The sequence below is a fragment of the Triticum urartu genome, chromosome 7, assembly GCF_003073215.2.
Source record: "Triticum urartu cultivar G1812 chromosome 7, Tu2.1, whole genome shotgun sequence".
In the NCBI taxonomy this organism is placed as follows: Eukaryota; Viridiplantae; Streptophyta; class Magnoliopsida; order Poales; family Poaceae; genus Triticum; species Triticum urartu.
In genome coordinates this window covers 140,895,634-140,913,756 of record NC_053028.1, presented here as the reverse complement: position 1 = coordinate 140,913,756, position 18,123 = coordinate 140,895,634, and the positions used below count along the sequence as shown (strand labels likewise).

At 45.0% G+C, this 18,123-nt stretch overlaps 1 protein-coding gene and 1 pseudogene across 1 annotated transcript; both read right to left on the bottom strand.

The window, feature by feature from the left end:
* Window positions 1-336: 336 nt before the first annotated feature.
* On the bottom strand, window positions 337-2,059 carry LOC125518569. Its single transcript, XM_048683383.1, has 3 exons — window positions 1,672-2,059; window positions 1,270-1,490; window positions 337-1,091 (listed from the first exon to the last, which is right to left on the bottom strand). Exons 1-3 carry the CDS (start codon window positions 2,057-2,059, stop codon window positions 507-509), a joined length of 1,194 nt encoding a protein of 397 aa, XP_048539340.1. The 3' UTR covers window positions 337-506.
* A 2,977-nt stretch (window positions 2,060-5,036) lies between these two features.
* On the bottom strand, window positions 5,037-10,892 carry LOC125519867 (annotated as a pseudogene).
* Window positions 10,893-18,123: the final 7,231 nt, after the last annotated feature.

The window sequence follows — 18,123 nt, the reverse complement described above, 5'->3', positions numbered from 1 at the left end:
TCAGCTTTAGTTCTCATATTATTAATCTAAAATATTCATATTCATATACCCGAATCTTATTGAAGTATATTGTAGGCAACTCCGACAGCAACGAGCGGGGTGTCATCTAGTATACACACATCTGAAGAGACTATATAGATATTTTCTATTGAAGAGGTAATTATATATATCCCATGTAAAAAAAGCAATTATATCTCACTTATGCCTTGAGCCAAAATGAGTTCGTCGAATTAATTACTACACATACATAAGTATAAACTCGAGCTAGCGAAGTGGCCAAATATTACTTTCTGATCCATACAAGCAACAACACTAGAACATACGTACATATTTCCATATCATCATTACCTAGTACTACAACAAAACACCACCACCATACACCACTTGAGCATGCAAATGGTACAACACCCACTATACAGGGAAACATAAGTCGGTTCAAATAATGGTGTTTCCTAGGTAAAAAAAATGATGTTTCCTTTCCCGCCAAAAGCAGCCTTCTGAGAGAGTTACCACTCATGACGGAAACAGGACCAAGCAACGGTAACATTCATACTACAGAAGCCAAGGCAGAGCTCGCTGAGGCTAACACCAGACCTCTTTGCCTTAAAAGTTGCCCTGCCACTCTCAACAACTTGTTTCTCATCAACCCGATTGGCAGTGACATAAACGTTCAGAGACTCCACATGTCCAACAGAAACCACATGACGCGAGAGCTTGATCCTGCCATTGGCATCTACGGGCAACCCGTCATCTCCGGAATCAAGTAACTTGACTTTCAGGTCATCACGAGAACCGCTGCTGGCAGTGATCACGCCCCGGAAACTAGTTGGCCATGACCCATCAGTTAGTTTTACACAGATTGTAGCCTCCACGGAGCGGGTAACATGGTCGAAGGTAAGTTCCAATGTGCTGAGCCTACTACGGTAAAGACCGCTCAGAAAACGCCCGGTTCTGTGCACCAAAACAAGATCGCTCAGGTCTTTATCCTCGGCTTTAGTGGCGCCCTTGACTTTCAGGGAAACCTCAACGCAAGAAGGGTCCACCGACACGGCAATAGCTCGGCTAGGGCCGGTCAATGCAAGATATGGATCCTGCATGAGTGGAACAACAATGTACGTGAGTAATTATGCTCTATTTCATCAATAGTAAGACTGCATCAAGTGGATATAGTGCAACAGCAACCCCTAATGTATTCCATATATATGAGAGCAAACAATTGATAGAGAAGGCAACTTGGAAAGGAAAACGGAGGGGTAAGAACATACAAACCTCTTCGGTGATGGTTTGACAGTTTTTTCTCGAACGGTGAAAAATAATGTTGCGCATGTGATCCAAGTTGTCGCGAGCAGCAACGAGACCAAACACTTGCAGTGGCCAGCGTAAGCCCTCTTTGATTGCCGCGATCTTGACCGACACCATCTGCAGAGTCTCCATGGCCTTGGGGCTGTCATCAGGAGCAGGGTACGTGTAACGCATGGCGGGGATAGATGCTGCATTGATCCATTAATACCAAGTTAATGAAAGAACGAAATAAGATTTATTTAAAAATACATATACTAGCTTTGTTCCATTTGATGTAGTTTCTATAGATTTTTTTTAAAAAATACAAACTTTGTGAAAAGCTATAGAGAAATTCTGGAACGGAGGCAGGGAAGAAGAACGAGCTCTTACTGGTTTGAAGGAAGGTGCGGGAGCGACGGACGCTGCGGAAGGCGTACGATTTGTTCCAGTAACGGCGGAACCTGGAGGCGAACAGCTCCTCGTCGCACTGCGCCCACTCGGATTCCTGGTCCTCTAGCCGGCCCATCTCTCTCGCCGCTTCCCTCGCCTTGGCGGCTTCTTCGGCCATGACCCTGGCCGTCTCGGCGGCTTGTTCCGCCTCCACGGCTTTGGCGGCGGCCGTCTCGGCAGCTTCTTCGGCCTCTCGGGCTTTTGCTTCGGCTGTCCTGGCGGCTTGGACGGCCTCCCAGTTAGCTGCGACCGCGGCCAGAGGGGCGTTCGCCCTCGCCGTCTTGGTTGCCTCCGCGGCCTTCGCCCTGGATCTCTTAGCCGTAGCCATCGCCGCAGCAGCTAGCTAGCGGCTTGCAGGCCGGATCGTCGGGCGAAAACAATCTAGTCTACAGTAGCTTCGATAGACTTTTTCTCAAGCCGTGAACTGGTGCACGCATGTATTTATAGCAGAACGTACGGGGCCGCTTGTGGGTTTCGTTTTAAATCCGACTCGGACGCCGAGTGCGTAAAGAAGTCCCGGGTCCGACGAATTGAGCAAAGAGCAAGCAAACTCGGAATTCCTCCTATGTCCCGCCCCACCCCCAATGGCGTCTACCACGGCCCAATGCGACTACGGTTCAAATTTGGACTGAGTTTGTGTCCGGACGGACATGCCGCGGACGCCTGCGGCTTGCTTCACTTGTCCTCCTCTGGCCCACCTGTCGGTGGCATACAAATCAGTCCTGGCACTCAGAAGTGAAGTAGCAGTTGGCCACAACAAAGCTAACATCAGCCTGGCACTCAACATTCAGCTCACACGTACCGAAACGGGACAAACTAATCAGCACAAAAGCCTGCAGATGCCGACGCCAACGTCGACGATTGCAAACAGGCGTACACACACATAAGTAGAGGGCTTGAAACTATCATGGAAACTAGAGCACTTCTTCTACAGGGGCTGCAAACGCTCCAGTCACTCCGCCAAGCCGGACGCGTCCCCCGTCACCGCCTGCAACTCCGGTCCTGCCTCGCCACCACGTCGCGAGGTTGAACAGCGCCCGGAGAGCCGCCACTGTAATGTCAGGGAGCTGCCCTTGGAACATGGCCACAAATTTGTCAATGGCTTCCTCTGTGACTTGCTGGCCTTCATCCACGGCGCCCATGCGCTGGCATAGCAGCTTCTCCGCCATCTTCGCAATCGGCATCTTTCTCCCCTTGGCTTGGAGACGCGGGCTGGAGCGAGCAAGGTTGAAGCCTACGACCCCAGCCAGCGTCTTCCTTCTCCTTGTCGGTGGTCTTGGCCTTGGGGAGGGCGAGCTTAGTGCAGCGAGCAGGGGTGACCGGCAGGCCACAAACAGGGGTGGCCGGCATTGCCAGCAACCGGGCTGACCGCCGGGACAAAGATCGGGGTGGCCGGCTCAGCTTCAGCTTCGGAGGAAGGAGATGGAGCAGCAGCTCCACTGTCTTGCACTGCAGGAGAGGACGGGATGATCTCGATGATGTCCAGGGTCGTGGTACGGGGAGGTGTTGGCGTCTGTGGAGCCAGAGCAGGGCACACAGCCGCCTGTCGTTGCTTGGCGCCAAAACAGGGAGTGATCCACTGCAGCCAAGAGTCCTCGCCTATCACGGAGGTGAGCTGAATCACGTCACAGGAGGTCGATCGTGGCGAGGAAGGGGACGAGCGGCCCCGGGTGTCTTCGTTGACCGGGCTAGCAACCTCTCCAGAGCGCCCAAGGCGTGTCGGGCAGTCTGCAGGGCGGTGACGGCCACGCCTACCAGAGGCTGGGATGACGGCGCCGTCCGGTAGGCGCTGGACTAGCTTGCTGTCGATGGAGCGTGCGTCAGGGGCCTCGTGATGGCGACGTCGCCCGTCGCAGCCAATTTTTGCAGTGGGCAAAACTATTCCATGGATGCAGGTATAGGCTAGCAGACTATGGTATCAAGACTGAATGTGCTGGAAGATAAGAACGGAACAACACATTACCTTGGGGAAGTCACCGGTTACATGGGCAACGACGCCCTCCTCGAGCGAGCACTTGCAGCGCTCATTGTAGGCGTGCCTGATAGCGAAGAGCTTCCCAGACCCGCGCGCTGACCTTGACTGGCCGAAGCTGGTTCTGAACACTTCTAACTAAAAAAAAAATATTGTCGACAAAGAATATGAACAGAGAAAATAAATGATAAAGGGCACCAGGAATATCTAAGAAATATGTAGCTATTTTGTATGTGAATATTTTTTTAGGTGGTTAAGGATTAAACCGATGCTTTGCTTGCAGATGGTATGCGACTGACATCAATGTGGCCCGTTGCAGGTAAACAAGATTCGCTAGGACACAATAAAAGGATAACATATATAAGGTGATAGAACTGAGACATGCATTGAAAAGAACCAAGATCCAATGGAAACCATTTTCCCCAGCCAGCGCTCTAATTTTTTTCTCAACTGTTTCCTCTACTCTTACAGTACTTGCTGAGGATCCTAGTAGAATTTACTGGGATCCCTAAATAAGTGAGTGGAGGAATGGCAACTTTGCAAGTAAAATTATCTCTACAATGACTTTGTTTATCAACAGATTGGCCAAAACAAAAAACTTCACATTTGTGGAAGTTGTTCGAAGGCCAGACAGTTGTTCAAACAGAGAGCTGTCTCTTCTCAAGAGTGTAACCAAATGAGCATCATCTTTATGAAGGCTTCATGGTAAAGTTGGTGCTGTTCTACGGGATCACAATGGTAAATTCATTGCCGCAGCGAATGAAAGACTGAACTTTTGTTATGACACGTTTTCTGCTGAAGCAATTGCCGTGAGATTTGGGCTAAATTTGGCACAAACCGTGTGCTGTAGCAAAATTGAGGTGGTCTCCGATAACGAAGAGGTTGTCAATGCTCTGAAGGAGGGAGGTTCCAGCTCAGTGGCAAGTGCCATTTTCGATGATTGTTATTACATGTCTTTAGATTTTAATCATGTTTTGTTTGATTCTTGTAACAGAGATAGTAATCAGGTTACCCATGAGATTGCCAAGTTGGCCAAGTTCTCTCCTAGTATCTGGATGGATTCACCTTCAGAGGTGATGAGCATCATCTTTATGAAGGCTCGACAACAACAGACATAATTGTACAGAGGTACTTCGAGTGAAGAATTGTTTTTGTTCTCTTTGCAAAAACAAATAAGCAGTAGGATAAAGAGTTAATTGACCTTGGTCAAACGTGTCTGACATTGTGATGCATGCATATGAATTTTTACTCTGATGCTGGCAGCAGAAAGTCACGAAAATAGGAGTAAGTTCCAACTGTGTCACGAACAATGAGAAAAGGTAGTGTGCTCACGTGAACACCAGCAAATGACAGGGGCATATATTTAGAACTTTAGTCTTTGAAATATGCAAAACTGCTAGCTGGAAGTATATAGCAATAAGTCAACACAACTACTGGAGACGACAGACGCCAAAAGGGCATGGATAAAAACTCGCAGTGAAATCGAAACTACTGCTACTGCTAGGAGGAACCGAAATCTAGCCTTCAGTTGACACGCTGCCTCTTCTGGGGAACACCATTGGACTGCTGGGGATTCAACTGCCGTTTTGCTTTCTCCCTCCGCCGCTGCCTCTCGTCTTCGCTGTCGTCTTCGCTGCCCATCTCCATGTCGGCATCCCTCGCCTTGCGCTCCATCTCGTCCCATGACTCGGCAGCGTCGTCGTCATCATCTGAGCCAGCCGAGACAGCCTCATCCTCGCCAGAATCCACCACTGATTCGCTGTCGCTGTCTTCATCATCCGAATCAGAGGCTGACTCCGCATCAGAAGGTTCGTACTTATCATCGTCTGTCTCGGAATCCTCTGAATCTGAGTCAGTAGCATCTGGATTCAAGAATTCCCACCTGTCATTTGTGTCACAACCTGGCTCGTCCAGCTTCTTGAGGACCATTCGCCAGTTAAGGTTCAGCTTCGATTCATAGTACTTCAAGTTGCAGTCATTAAGCCAATCTTTGATCTTATCAAGAGATGCCATTGGAATGACCTCTATGCGGACAACATCTCGCTTTAAATCTTGAAATACAAACACCATGTCAAAGGATTTCTGCCCCAGGGCCACCCTTTCCAAGCATACTATCTCGACCTCCCTCAGCGAAGTCACAAGAAACGGTGATTCAACAAGCTGCACCAGGCAACTTGGAGTAGGAACTATAAAACAAGTTGTTCTGCCATGGACTCCATTGAAGCCAAGCTTCTGTGATGGCCTTTCAAAATGTAAGCCGAGCTGCTGAAATCTTGGCTGGGACCAAACAGAAACAACCCTTTTCACAAACAGCTCAAACTGTCCATTTATTTTCTTCCTTCGTGCCCTGTCGCGCTGCTCTTCCTCAATCTCATCAGGATCCCGTGCTGAACAGCACTTAAGACCTCCAACCGAGTCCACAACATCCATCACTTCAGTGTAGAACTGCACATCTCTAGTCTTCTTGTTGCCCACCATGATTTCATTGTACAGATGGAAGTGGAGCAGCGTTATCATGTCTCTCTCAGCTGGCTGGAAGAAGGCATGTTTTATGTTGCTGAACATAATATCCACCTTTTCAGTTTTCGATGCAGAATATTGAAAACCATTGACATGGGCCACCAAAGTTCCAGCGACCTTCCGCCCACAGCCACCAAATGATGGCCGTATCCACAAATCAGGAAACTGAATCCATCCCTCTTCATTCCGTCACATAGTTGAAGCCTTTCCTGACTAACCAAGCTCGCTCTCCTAGCTCTTTCAGTGACTCCTTTTTGAACAGTCTTCACCGATTTAATAACCTCTTCAGCATGACTTCTGTTTTTTGAGAGGAAGGTGACTGCTTTCAAAAAAATAAGGTTCTGCAAGCGGGGATCTTGAAGACCAGAAGCAGTGCCAGGAACATTAAATGTAATGCTGACATAAACTCCACTGCTGCTTTCCCCACGAATTTCTGCTTTTTTTATGGTACAAACATGAAAGGGAACAGTAACTCCATATATTGGTAACAGGATAGCCTCATTCTGTTTGTCCACCTGAATAATGTCCAGTCGATTGGAAACAGGCACATCATTTGCATTCTTATATGCAACCAGTTCATCCATAGCTCTGGAACGACCAAGTCCCTCCAACAACTTATGATCAGCAACGTCACTTCTCACTGCTGCCTCACTAGTTTTCTTCTTTAAGATTTCTGACTGAAGCTGTTTCCTAAGGTCCTCCTTAGGTGTCCTGCTATGGGATCGCAGATTTTCTCTCAATGGATTTAGCACTGGTTTAACCGGGACCAAAACATTTGCTTTCGGAGCTTGTTTCACAGCAGCTAATCCTGCATTTTCCTCATCAAATAAGTAGAAGGCATCGCTGTCAGCCTTGGAGATAAAAGATGTCAAGACTTTTGGATTTTCCTTGCAGACCAGAACAGTGTCAGCCAGCCATAGGGAGAATTCCTTGGTCTTCTCATTGTTGGTCTTGTCTATAAGGTTTTGAAACCCAAGTGAAACATTGAAAATCATCCCTTCCTTTAGCATCCGGTCATTTTTCTCACTCAAGGACAGCCAAGATTCACGGAACTCGATGCCCATTCCTGTTCCAGCTGACTTGGTAAGGAAAGGAAGAAGTTCAGGAGCTTTGTCCCTGATCACAGTAACTGCAGCCTGGTAACTGGAACAACACTTGCTACCTGGTGTCAAAGCAGCAATAGCAGCATCATGCGCCTGACTGAGGACTTTATATGCATTGCATTTTTCTGCATTACAATCAATCAGGAAGGTTCTTGCGACATTTGAGCAGTAGCCACTGTACTTGGCTCCCAGAGCACAGATGATGACGCTTCCAGAATCATAGTGCAGATCATCATCATTGCTAGAAGCAGATGGCCTAAGGTCATACTTGCCTCCACTTTGAAAAACGGGTGGGTAGCATATGTCAACATTATCTGCCTTCAGTTTAACATCTACATTCATTGGGGAAAGTAGTATCTTCTCTGTCAGAACCATCAGCTTTGAATGTGCTATCTTCTTTTCATCCTCTATGATCTTCTCCACCTTAGAAACTACATACTTCCGCATAACCGAAGCAGCCAAAAATGCAGCCTTCTTCACATACATGATCTCGGTGACATCTTTCACAGCAAGAAGTTCAGAGATGCCACTTGACACATCAAAAAGCTTTAACCTTGATCTGTGCAGCTTTTCAGACCATGCTTCAAGAAACTTGCCTTCAGGCATTAAGTCAGATCCATCATCGCCCTTTTTCAGAATATGCAACACGATATCAACATCGGCTTCTTTAGAAACAAGCATCTTCAAAGGTTTAAGCACATCACTGTCCTTCTGGCTGCACAGGAAATGAATCTGCCTACTGAGAAAGACCATTATAGTTTCTGGGAACTGATGACCAAAAAACCACGTGCTCAAGGCTAATGATTTCTGATATCGAATATCTTCAGAGGGTGGAGGAGTAGCAACAGCAATTGCACACGAAGATCCCCATATCTCAGTCCCATCCTCCTTCCAGTGCCGATAAAACTTCATCATACATTTGATGAAGTTTTCTGGACTGACTGCAGGAGAAGACCCAGTAACAGAAGCCGGTGTTCTATCCAATGCTTCAATAATAGCCATTTAATAACCAAAATACCTTCAAAAACAAGATGTGAGTACAGTATGAACCAAAAAATCATTAAGAACGAGCAGGTTAGTAAGCTACGAGAACAGTACACAATATATGGAAATTTGCAAGCATACAATGTCAATCAGCATTCTTAGTGATCTACTTGTATTTTGTTCTAGCAGTTTAAATTTCTGACAACTTTATCATCCAATTGGTACAAAGCTGGGCTATGCTACAGTAAGACCATCTTACTATGATTATCCCACAGAAAAGGAAGCAACAAGTAGATTTTCAATCAGCATTCTTAGTCATCAACTTGTATTTTGTTCTAGAAGTTTAAATTTCTGACAACGTTACCAACCAATAGGTACAAAGCTGGGCTATGCTGCATTTTTTAAATTGCTATAAGTATTTATATATAACTCAATGGAAGATCCTAAGCATTCAGTACGAAATCAAATTCATAATAAGCACTGAAAATTAACTAGAGCTAGCTACAGAAACATATCATGATAGATTTAGATGGAATAAATTTTTGTTGTTTCTAAGTATCTTAATCATAGGTTTTCAAAAACGTTTTAGTTTTCTTGACATACCACAGGTACCAAATTTGTTGTGATTATTTTACAGATCTCAACTCAAATTGGCTATCCGGATTAATTTTGACAATGAATAGATTAATCAACTGCAAGAGATAAGCTTTCACAGTTTTCCTAAATTAAGATTGAAGATTATAATCGACAGATTAGTTTAGTCTAGGTATTCTCAGATTCTTTTAGTCTCAAGCTAACTCCAATTTCTTGTTAAACAATATCAGATTAGATGCAGCTTACAGTGTTTTTTCTTCAAATCTAAAAAAAAATGGTTTGCAACGAAAAAGTTAACCACCTAAATTCATAAATTATGGCAGCAAGCATGTGGAATCAGAAAGAAAATTTAGATGGAATCAATTTCCGTTTTTTAGATTTCTTGACATACCACAGGTACCAAATTTGTTGTGATTGTTCTACAGATCGCAACTCTAATTGGTTATTCGGAGTAATTTCGGCAAAGAATAGATTGATCAACTGCTAGAGATAAGCTTTCACAGTTTTCATAAATTAAGATTGAATATTATAATCGACAGATTAGTTTAGTCTAGGTATTCTCAGTATCGTTTAGTCTCAAGCCAACTCCAATTTCTTGTTAAACAATATCAGATTAGATGCAGATTACAGTGTTCTTTCTTCAAATCTAAACAATTTGGTTTGCAACGAAAAAGTGGAACCACCTAATTCATAAATTATAGAAGCAAGTATGTGGAATCAGAAAGAAAATTTAGATGGAATCAATTTTTGTTTTTTAGATTTCTTGACATAGCAGAGGTACCAAATTTGTTGCGATTGTTCTACAGATCGCAACTCTAATTGGTTATTCGGAGTAATTTCGGCAAAGAATAGATTGATCAACTGCTAGAGATAAGCTTTCACAGTTTTCATAAATTAAGATTGAATATTATAATCGACAGATTAGTTTAGTCTAGGTATTCTCAGTATCGTTTAGTCTCAAGCCAACTCCAATTTCTTGTTAAACAATATCAGATTAGATGCAGATTACAGTGTTCTTTCTTCAAATCTAAACAATTTGGTTTGCAACGAAAAAGTGGAACCACCTAATTCATAAATTATAGAAGCAAGTATGTGGAATCAGAAAGAAAATTTAGATGGAATCAATTTTTGTTTTTTAGATTTCTTGACATAGAACAGGTACCAAATTTGTTGTGATTGTTCTACAGATCGCAACTCTAATTGGTTATTCCGATTAATTTCGGCAAAAAAATAGATCAATCAAGTGCTGGAAGATATGATTCTTTCAACGTTTCATAAATTTAGATTGAAGATTATATCGGCGGATAACAGATTAGTTTAGTTTAGCTATTTTTCAGATTCGTTTAGTCTCGAGCCAACTCGAGATCTCTTGTTATGCTATTTTTACACCGGAATTCGCAAGCATTGAGGCACCAATTCGATAAGAACAATCCTAAATTCACGAACAGCAATGAAGAATCGACATGATCAAGCACAAGAAACGCGGAAGAAATTTACCTAGGACGATCCGTCGAGTTTGTTCGCAGAATCAGGGACCTCCGGCAGCCAATGCTAGCGGGGAAAGCCGCCAACGAAAGCCTCCGATCTCGGCGTTTCTTGGAACCGCACCGCCTCTTCGCAGAACCGCAGCGACTGCCTCGATCGCAATAGGGGAAGCGCCTGGGCGCGGGCGGGCGCGCGCCCAGGGGCTTATATAGGCCCCAGCCCGCACCGACCAGGATACGAGCGCGCCCGAGGCGGCGCGTGGTGGGCCCGGCCGGGCCGTCGAGGCGGGCGACGGAGCGGACCCCGGCCGAGACTGCGCGTGAGCCAGCGGCGGGGCCTGGGTTGTCCGGGCGCGTGCCGGCGGTCGGCGTCGGCATGGCGGCGGGTAGGGCGGGCTGCCGGAGTGGAGGCGCCGGGGCGGGGGAGGAGAGCCGTGCGAGAGGAGGGAAGGGTGGTCCTGAATCAGCGGAGTTTCGTTTTGGTTCAGTTTCCCTCGTTCTAGTCGGCATCGGGTCGGTGGGTGCTCTTTGTCCAAACCTGTCCAGATGGGCAGGCCTAAATAAATGTTATTTGATGTTTGCATTGATCATAAATATGATTAGATCATGTTTATTGTAATACAGTTATTCATGTAAGTTAGAGAATAATTGTTGTTCTGTTTACATGAATAAATCCTTCTATGGTCATACACCCAATGAAAATGGTTTGTTGGATCTCGATCGTGGTGATACACATTTTCATAATATTGAAACCAAAAAATGTAAAGTTAATAATGATAGTGCAACTTATTTATGGCACTGCCGTTTAGGTCATATTGGTGTAAAGCGCATGAAGAAAATCCATGCCGATGGGCTTTTGGAATCACTTGATTATGAATCAGTTGATGCTTGCGAACCATTCCTCATGGGCAAGATGACTAAGACTCCGTTCTCCAGAACAATGGAGCGAGCAACAGATTTGTTGAAAATCATACATATTGATGTATGTGGTCCGGTGAATATTGAGGCTCGCGGCAGGTATCATTACTTTCTGATCTTCACGGATGATTTGAGCAGATATGAGTATATCTACTTGATGAAACACAAGTCTGAAACATTTGAAAAGTTCAAAGTATTTTATAGTAAAGTGGAGAATCATCGTAACAAGAAAATAAAAGTTTGTATGATATGATCGCAGAAGTAAAATATTTGAGTTAACGAGTTTGGCCTTCAGTTAAAACAATGTGAAATAGTTTCACTACTCACGCCACCTGAAACACCACAGTGTAATGGTGTGTCCGAACGTCATAACCATACTTTATTAGATATAGTGCGATCTATGATGTCTCTTACCGATTACCACTATCGTTTTGGGGTTATGCATTAGAGACAGCTACATTCACGTTAAATAGGGCACCATCTAAATCTGTTGAGACGACACCGTATGAACTGTGGTTTGGCGAGAAACCTAAGCTGTCGTTTCTTAAAGTTTGGGACTGCGATGCTTATGTGAAAAAGTTTCAACATGATAAGCTCGAACCCAAATCGGAGAAGTAAATCTTCATAGGATACCCAAAAGAAAATGTTGGGTACACCTTCTATCACAGATCCGAAGGTAAGATATTCATTACTGAGAATGGATCCTTTCTAGAGAAGGAGTTTCTCTCGAAAGAAGTGAGTGGGAGGAAAGTAGAACTTGATGAGGTAACTGTACCTGCTCCCTTATTGGAAAATAGTTCATCACAGAAATCTGTTCCTGTGACTACTACACCAATTAGTGAGGAAGCTAATGATGATAATCATGTAACTTCAGATCAAGTTATTACCGAACCTCGTAGGTAAACCAGAGTGAGATCCGCACTAGAGTGGTACGGTAATCCTGTTCTAGAGGTCATGTTACTTGATCATGACAAACCTACGAACTATGAGGAAGCGATGATGAGCCCAGATTCCGCGAAATGGCTTGAGGCCATGAAATCTGAGATGAGATCCATGTATGAGAGCAAAGTATGGACTTTGATTGACTTGCCCAATGATCGGTGAGCCATTGAGATTAAATGGATCTTCAAGAGGAAGACGGACGCTGATAGTAGTGTTACCATCTACAAAGCTAGAATTGTCGCAAAAAGGTTTTCGACAAGTTCAAAGTGTTGACTACGATGAGAGTTTCTCACTCGTATCTATGTTTAAGTCTGTCCGAATCATGTTAGCAATTGACGCTTTTTATGATTATGAAATTTGGCAGATGGATGTCAAAACTGCATTCCTGAATGGATTTCTGTAAGAAGAGTTGTATATGATGCAACCGGAAGGTTTTGTCGATCCAAAGGGAGCTAACAAAGTGTGCAAGCTCCAGTGATCCATTTATGGATTGGTGCAAACCTCTCGGAGTTGGAATAAACACTTTGATAAGTTGATCAAAGCATATAGTTTTATACAGACTTGTGGTGAAGCTTGTATTTACAAGAAAGTGAGTGGGAGCACTACAGCATTTCTGATAAGTATATGTGTATGACATATTGTTGATCGGAGATAATGTAGATTTATTCTGCAAAGTATAAAGGAATGTTTGAAGGGAGTTTTTCAAAGAAAGACCTCGGTGAAGCTGCTTACACATTGAGCATCAAGATCTATAGAGATAGATCAAGACGCTTGATAAGTTTTTCAATGAGTACATACCTTGACAAGATTTTAAAGTAGTTCAAAATGGAACAGTCAAAGAAGGAGTTCTTGCGTGTGTTACAAGGTGTGAAGTTGAGTAAGACTCAAAACCCGACCACGGCAGAAGATAGAGAGAGAATGAAAGTCATTCCCTATGCCTCAGCCATAGGTTCTATAAAGTATGCCATGCTGTGTACCAGACCTATTGTATACCCTGCCCTGTGTTTGGCAAGGGAGTACAATAGTGATCTAGGATTAGTACACTGGACATTGGTTAAAATTGTCCTTAGTGGAATAAGGATATGTTTCTCGATTATGGAGGTGACAAAAGGTTCGTCGTAAAAGGTTACGTCGATGCAAGTTTTGACACTCATCTAGATGACTCAAAGTCTCAATCTGGATACATATTGAAAGTGGGAGCAATTAGCTAGAGTAGCTTAGTGCAGAGCATTGTTGACATAGAAATTTGCAAAATACTTACGGATCTGAATGTGGCAGACCCGTTGACTAAACTTCTCTCACAAACAAAACATGATCACACCTTAGTACTCTTTGGGCGTTAATCACATAGCGATGTGAACTAGATTATTGAATCTAGTAAACCCTTTGGGTGTTGGTCACATGACGATGTGAACTATGGGTGTTAATCACATAGTGATGTGAACTATTGATGTTAAATCACATGGCGATGTGAACTAGATTATTGACTCTAGTGCAAGTGGGAGACTGGAGGAAATATGCCCTTGAGGCAATAATAAAGTTATTATTTATTTCCTTATTTCATGATAAATGTTTATTATTCATGCTAGAATTGTATTAACCGGAAACATAATACATGTGTGAATACATAGACAAACAGAGTGTCACTAGTATGCCTCTACTTGACTAGCTCGTTGAATCAAAGATGGTTAAGTTTCCTAGCCATAGACATGAGTTGTCATTTGATTAACAGGGTCACATCATTAGAGAATGATGTGATTGACTTGACCCATTCCGTTAGCATAGCACTTGATCGTTTAGTTTGTTGCTATTGCTTTCTTCATGACTTATACATGTTCCTATGACTATGAGATTATGCAACTCCCGTTTACCGGAGGAACACTTTGTGTGCTACCAAACGTCACAACGTAACTGGGTGATTATAAAGGTGCTCTACAGGTGTCTCCAAAGGTACTTGTTGGGTTGGCGTATTTCGAGATTAGGATTTATCACTCCGATTGTCGGAGAGGTATCTCTGGGCCCTCTCGGTAATGCACATCACTTAAAGCCTTGCAAGCATTGCAACTAATGAGTTAGTTGCGGGATGATGTATTACGGAACGAGTAAAGAGACTTGCCGGTAACGAGATTGAACTAGGTATTGAGATATCGACGATCGAATCTCGGGCAAGTAACACACCGATGACAAAGGGAACAACGTATGTTGTTATGCGGTTTGACCGATAAAGATCTTCGTAGAATATGTAGGAGCCAATATGAGCATCCAGGTTCCGCTATTGGTTATTGACCAGAAATGTGTCTCGGCCATGTCTACATAGTTCTCGAACCCGTAGGGTCCGCACGCTTAAAGTTCGATGACGGTTATATTATGAGTTTATGTGTTTTGATGTACCGAAGGAGTTCGGAGTCCCGGATGAGATCGGGGACATGACGAGGAGTCTCGAAATGGTCAATACATAAAGATCGATATATTGGATGACTATATTCGGACATCGAAAAGGTTCCGAGTGATTCGGGTATTTTCGGGAGTACCGGGGAGTTACGGGAATTCGTATTGGGCCTTAATGGGCCATACGGGAAAGGAGAGAAAGGCCTCAAAAGGTGGCCGCACCCCTCCCCATGGGCTGGTCGGAATTGGACTAGGGAGGGGGGGCGCCCCCTTCCTTCCTTCTCCTTTTCCCTTCCCTTTCTTCCCCTCCTACTCCTACTACTTGGAAGGGCTCCTAGTTCTACTAGGAAAGGGGGAATCCTACTCCCGGTGGGAGTAGGGAGTAGGACTCCCCTAGGGCGCGCCATAGAGAAGGCCGGCCCTCCCCCTCCTCCACTCCTTTATATACGGGGCAGGGGGCACCCCAAAGACACAACAATTGATCCCTTGGATCTCGTAGCCGTGTGCGGTGCCCCCTCCATCATAATCCACCTCGGTCATATCGTAGCGGTGCTTAGGCGAAGCCCTGTGTCGGTAGAACATCATCATCGTCACCACGCCGTCGTGCTGACGGAACTCTCCCTCGAAGCTCGGCAGGATCGGAGTTCGAGGGACATCATCGAGTTGAACATGTGCAGAACTCGGAGGTGTCGTGCGTTCAGTACTTGATCGGTCGGATCGTGAAGACGTACGACTACATCAACCGCATTGTGCTAACGCTTCCGCTTTCGGTCTACGAGGGTACGTGGACAACACTCTATCCTCTCGTTGCTATGCATCACCATGATCTTGCGTGTACGTAGGAAAATTTTGAAATTACTACGTTCCTCAACACCAGGCAAGCCCCCCCCCTTGATCACCAGATATCGCCTACTCTCCTCTATACTACTTGCATTAGAGTAGTGTAGCATGTTACTACTTTCCGTTAATCCTATTCTGATGCATAGACTGTCATTGTTTCTACAACTGTTGATACCTTACTTGCAATCCTAAATGCTTAGTATAGGATGCTAGATTATCATCAGTGGCCCTACACTCTTGTCCGCCCGCCATGCTATACTACTGGGCCATGATCACTTCGGGAGGTGATCACGGGCATATGATATATACTTATACCGTTACATTACTTATGATAATGTTCGGAGATGGGGGCTGAAGGGGCAGGTGGCTCCATCCCGGTAGAGGTGGGCCTGGGTTCCCGACGGCCCCTGACTGTTACTTTGTGGCGGAGCGACAGGGCAGGTTGAGACCACCTAGGATAGAGGTGGGCCTGGCCCTGGTCGGTGTTTGCGGATACTTAACACGCTTAACGAGATCTTGGTATTTGATCTGAGTTTGGCCACTGGCCTATACGCACTAACCATCTACGCGGGGACAGTTATGGGCACTCGACGTCGTGGTATCAGCCGAAGCCTTCGTGACGTCAGCGACTGAGCGGCGCGCACCGGATTGGAACGTAAGCCTGCTCTTGTATTAAGGGGGCTATTTCTGCTTACCGGCCGCGTTCGCAACATGCAGGTGTGCAAAGGGCGATGGGCCCAGACCCCTGCGCCATAGGATTTAGACCGGCGTGCTGACCTCTCTGTTGTGCCTAGGTAGGGCTGCGACGTGTTGATCTTCCGAGGCCGGGCATGACCTAGGAAAGTGTGTCCGGCCAAATGGGATCGAGCGTGTTGGGTTATGTGGTGCACCCCTGCAGGGAAGTTAATCTATTCGAATAGCTGTGATCTTCGGTAACAGGACGACTTGGAGTTATACCTTGACCTTATGACAACTAGAACCGTATACTTAATAAAACACACCCTTCCAAGTGCCAGATACAACCCGGTGGTCGCTCTCTAACAGGGCGACGAAGGGAGGATCATCGCTTAGGATTATGCTATGCGATGCTACTTGGTGAACTTACCATCTACTCTCTTCTCCTGCTGCAAGATGGAGGTTAACAAAAGCATAGTCTTCGATTGGACTAACTATCCACCTCTTATTCCGGCATTCTGTAGTTCAGTCCACATATGATACCCTTATTCCATTTGATACCATTGCATATATATGTAGTGTAGCTCCTTGCTTGTGAGTACTTTGGATGAGTACTCACAGTTGCTTTGCTCCCTCTTTTCCCCCTTTCTATACTCGATTGATGCGACCAGATGTTGGAGCCTAGGAGCCAGACGCCACCGTCGACGACGACTACTACTACTCAGGAGGTACCTACTACTACATGCAGCCCGCTGACGACGACCAAGAGTAGCTTAGGAGGATCCCAGGCAGGAGGCCTGCGCCTCTTTCGATCTGTATCCCAGTTTGTGCTAGCCTTCTTAAGGCAAACTTGTTTAACTTATGTCTGTACTCAGATATTATTGCTTCCGCTGACTCGTCTATGATCGAGCTCTTGTATTCGAGCCTTCGAGGCCCCTGGCTTGTAATATGATGCTTGTATGACTTATTTTATTTGTAGAGTTGTGTTGTGATATCTTCCCGTGAGTCCCTGATCTTGATCGTACACGTTTGCGTGTATGATTAGTGTACGGTCAAATTGGGGGCGTCGCAAGTTGGTATCAGAGCCGACTGCCTGTAGGAATTCCTCTTCCACACTCTTTGGCCGAAGTCGAGTCTAGACATTGCAAAACTTTTACTAACATGGTTGTGTGTCTTACGGGCACACGTCGCCATTGGGTGGTAGTAGGATCTTTTATTCCTCGACCTATACTCTGGGACTCTGATCTCTCTTCTAATCTGGTTAAATGATTTTACTAAATCTAACATTAGGATCTCGTGTTCACTTTCACCCGGAGAGCCCCTTATCACAGATGATCGCCTGCTGCACCAGAAGATTCCGAAGATACTCTCCGATGTTCTCTAAAGATTTTGTGCCATCGCTTTTGCAATTCCCTCCCATCGATAAACCCCCTAGGGATAACCACGTGCACTTGTCCTTCATACAATCATTTCCCGTTAATCTTGTTATTACAAGACACCCCGAAATTCTCTTTATTGTTCTGAAAATCCTTTGAGATACTGCCTTGCAGTTCTTGCCTCATGAATACCTCCTACGGATAATTCCTTGCTCTTACCGAGTATCCGTTCTTCCCTCGTTGTTCATATGATTCACAAGATACATTGAAATACGATCTGATCTTCCGGTATCCTCTGCCCGCTATTTCTCGGCAAATACTTGTCTGCTTGCATTATGGATGCGTTCCATATGGCTAGCAATATTCATAGTATCCTTTGACATTGTCATTTTGAGTCTGTTGATTCAATATGTTGTGAATGCTCGCAATCCTCAATCAGGTCCTAGAAATCATCCCTCCGGCTCAGACGTCATTTTGAACAGGAGCTAGTTCTCGACCAATCAAATTGTTGTCGATTGTGCCCCTAAGTCTATTCTACTTATCCATCCTTGATTAGAGCATCTATTTCTGATCCTTCGATTTGGAATCATAATTCA

Coding starts and splice junctions, on each gene's coding strand:
- LOC125518569 (XM_048683383.1), bottom strand. CDS start 2,059: ATGGCTACGGCTAAGAGATCCAGGGCGAAGGCCGCGGAGGCAACCAAG. Junction 1,491..1,671: donor CCGCACCTTCCTTCAAACCA/GTAAGAGCTCGT, acceptor GGATCAATGCAG/CATCTATCCCCGCCATGCGT. Junction 1,092..1,269: donor GTCAAACCATCACCGAAGAG/GTTTGTATGTTC, acceptor CCACTCATGCAG/GATCCATATCTTGCATTGAC.